Source organism: Babylonia areolata, chromosome 13 (assembly GCF_041734735.1).
Source record: "Babylonia areolata isolate BAREFJ2019XMU chromosome 13, ASM4173473v1, whole genome shotgun sequence".
Taxonomy (NCBI): Eukaryota; Metazoa; Mollusca; class Gastropoda; order Neogastropoda; family Buccinidae; genus Babylonia; species Babylonia areolata.
The window spans coordinates 35,769,539-35,772,038 of NC_134888.1; the positions used below are offsets into that span (position 1 = coordinate 35,769,539).

The following is a 2,500-nucleotide window of genomic DNA, read 5'->3' on the forward strand; positions in this document are numbered from 1 at the left end:
AATGGCCTTATATGAATAAACCATCCACCCATCTCCCCCCTCTCTCTGTCTCTCTGTCTGTCTCTCTCTCTCTGTCTCTCTCTCTCTCTCTCTCTCTCTGTCTCTCTCTCTCTCTCTCTCTCTCTCTCTCTCTCTCTCATGTCCGTGTTAATTGTTTCTTCTTCTTTGGGTCACTTTCTCTCGTTTTTTTCCCCTTCATTACTGTCATTCCTTGTGTCTGTTAAGTTTTTTTTTGTTTTTTTTCTAGCTGCTGAAAAGTCGCAGCAATCTGTTGGAGTCCAGGCCGGACCTGCTCAGAGGATCTGATGCTCATCGCTCAACGGGTAGCATCAATGAGCTCAGCGACTTCACGCAGACGGCCAGATACAATGTGAGTAGGGGTTCGTTGAGGATGTTGTTGTAGAAGTTGGTTGTTGTTGTTGTTGACGCAGTTTCGAATTGTGATCTTCAGTCGTTCCGAGATCAGACAGAAGCGAAGCTTGACAGCAGTTTGCTTTTGTGGGGTTTGCTGTTGTTGTTTTTGTTCTTGTTTATGCTGCTGTAAATTGTGATATTCAGTCGTATTAAAATCAGACAAAAGCGAAGCTTGACAGTTTGTTTCCTTTCAAACACCTATACCATGACTGTGTCCAGGAGCAGCTGAGGCAACTGGTCGAACTCGACTTGGATTCCCACTGTGGAGTGATGGCCTAGAGGTAACGCGTCCGCCTAGGAAGCGAGAGAATCTGAGCGCGCTGGTTCGAATCACGGCTCAGCCGCCGATATTTTCTCCCCCTCCACTAGACCTTGAGTGGTGGTCTGGACGCTAGTCTTTCGGATGAGACGATAAACCGAGGTCCCGTGTGCAGCATGCACTTAGCGCACGTAAAAGAACCCATGGCAACAAAAGGGTTGTTCCTGGCAAAATTATGTAGAAAAATCCACTGCGATAGAAAAAACAAATAAAACTGCACGCAGGAAAAAATACAAAAAAAAATGGGTGGCGCTGTAGTGTAGCGACGCGCTCTCCCTGGGGAGAGCAGCCCGAATTTCACACAGAAAAATCTGTTGTGATAAAAAGAAATACAAATACAAATACAAAATACGAGTAATCTGAGGTCTTCTTCTTCTTCTTCTTCTTCTTCTTCTTCTTCTTCTTCTTCTTCTTCTTCTTCTTCTTCTTCTTCGTTCGTGTGCTGCAACTCCCACGTTCATTCGTATGCACACGAGTGGGCTTTTACGTGTATGGCCGCTTTTACCCCGCCATGTAGGCAGCCGTACTCCGTTATTTTGCGGGGGTGTGGGGGTGGTGCATGCTGGGTATGTTATTGTTTCCATAACCCACCGAACACCGACATGGATTACAGGATCTTTAACTTGCGTATTTGATCATCTGCTTGCGTATACACACGAATGGGGATCAGGCACGAGCAGGTCTGCACATATGTTGACTAGGAGATCGGAAAAATCTCCACCCTTTACCCCACCAGGCACCGTTACCGAGATTCGAACTCGGGACGCTCAGAGTGAAAGTTCAACGCTTTAACCACTTGGCTATTGCGCCCGTCTGCTCAGAGTTCGATGTCCCGTTTGGGCACGATGATGTGTCTTGTCTTTTCCTTTCTTTTATTTATTTATTTATTTATTTTCTTCTCCGATATTCTTCGCTCCACCTAGGTATGAATAGTTACTTAACTTCGGTCGGGGAAGGTTGATCATTAATTTCAATGCGACGGAAGGAGAGGACAAGACCCCGACTTCCTATGCCGAGTCTATGACAAAGTGAAAGTGAATTCACTGCCCGCCAAAGCGATGAAAAGACTGAGGGACTAAGAACCTTTGACCCTTTCACCGCCAGTCAATTTAGAGTACAAAATTCCCTTGTGGTATAAACACAGGAAAGACAGTGGCTAAGAATAGCTGGGGATTCCCCATGCGATGTATAGAAAATATGGCCTATCCTACCACCGAACATTAAGAGCAGTAGGTTCATGGATAACAGACCAATGAATGGTCACCTTTCAGTGACATGGGTCTTCTACCACGACTGTGCATAAAAGCGAGCTTGGCGGTGAAAGGGTTAATCCATTGACTGTGTAATTTTTCCCTGCCTTCTTCGGTCAGTCTTGTCCTCCTCGGTGACTCTAAGGGCTTCTTGGTTCTGGGAACGCAAATACACGGTTCAAGTGGGAAGTAATCAAGCATGTCGCGCACGCGCGTGTGCGTTTGTGTGTGTGTGTGTGTGTGTGTGTGTGTGTGTGTGTGTGTGTGTGTGTGTGTGAATGTATGATGTAATTATGAGTATGTGTGCATATATGTGTTTATGTGGATATGTGTGACATGAATATGTGTATGTGTATACGTATGTACGTGTCAATGTGTGATATAATCATGTGTATGTGTGCATATATGTGTGTATGCGCGAGTGTGTGTGTGTGTGTGTGTGTGTGCGCGTGCGTGTGTGAGTGTGTATGCGTGTGTGCGCACGCGCGCACGCGTTCAGAGACAGACAGACAGACAG

At 46.0% G+C, this 2,500-nt stretch overlaps 1 protein-coding gene across 1 annotated transcript in view; it reads left to right on the forward strand.

The window, feature by feature from the left end:
- The window catches only part of LOC143288751 (retinal guanylyl cyclase 1-like), a 147,330-nt gene that overhangs the window by 19,050 nt on the left and 125,780 nt on the right, over positions 1-2,500 (forward strand). Inside the window, exon 6 of the mRNA XM_076597377.1 lies at positions 248-370. Coding sequence (XP_076453492.1) covers positions 248-370 — 123 coding nt within the window. The remainder of the gene's footprint in view (positions 1-247; positions 371-2,500) is intronic.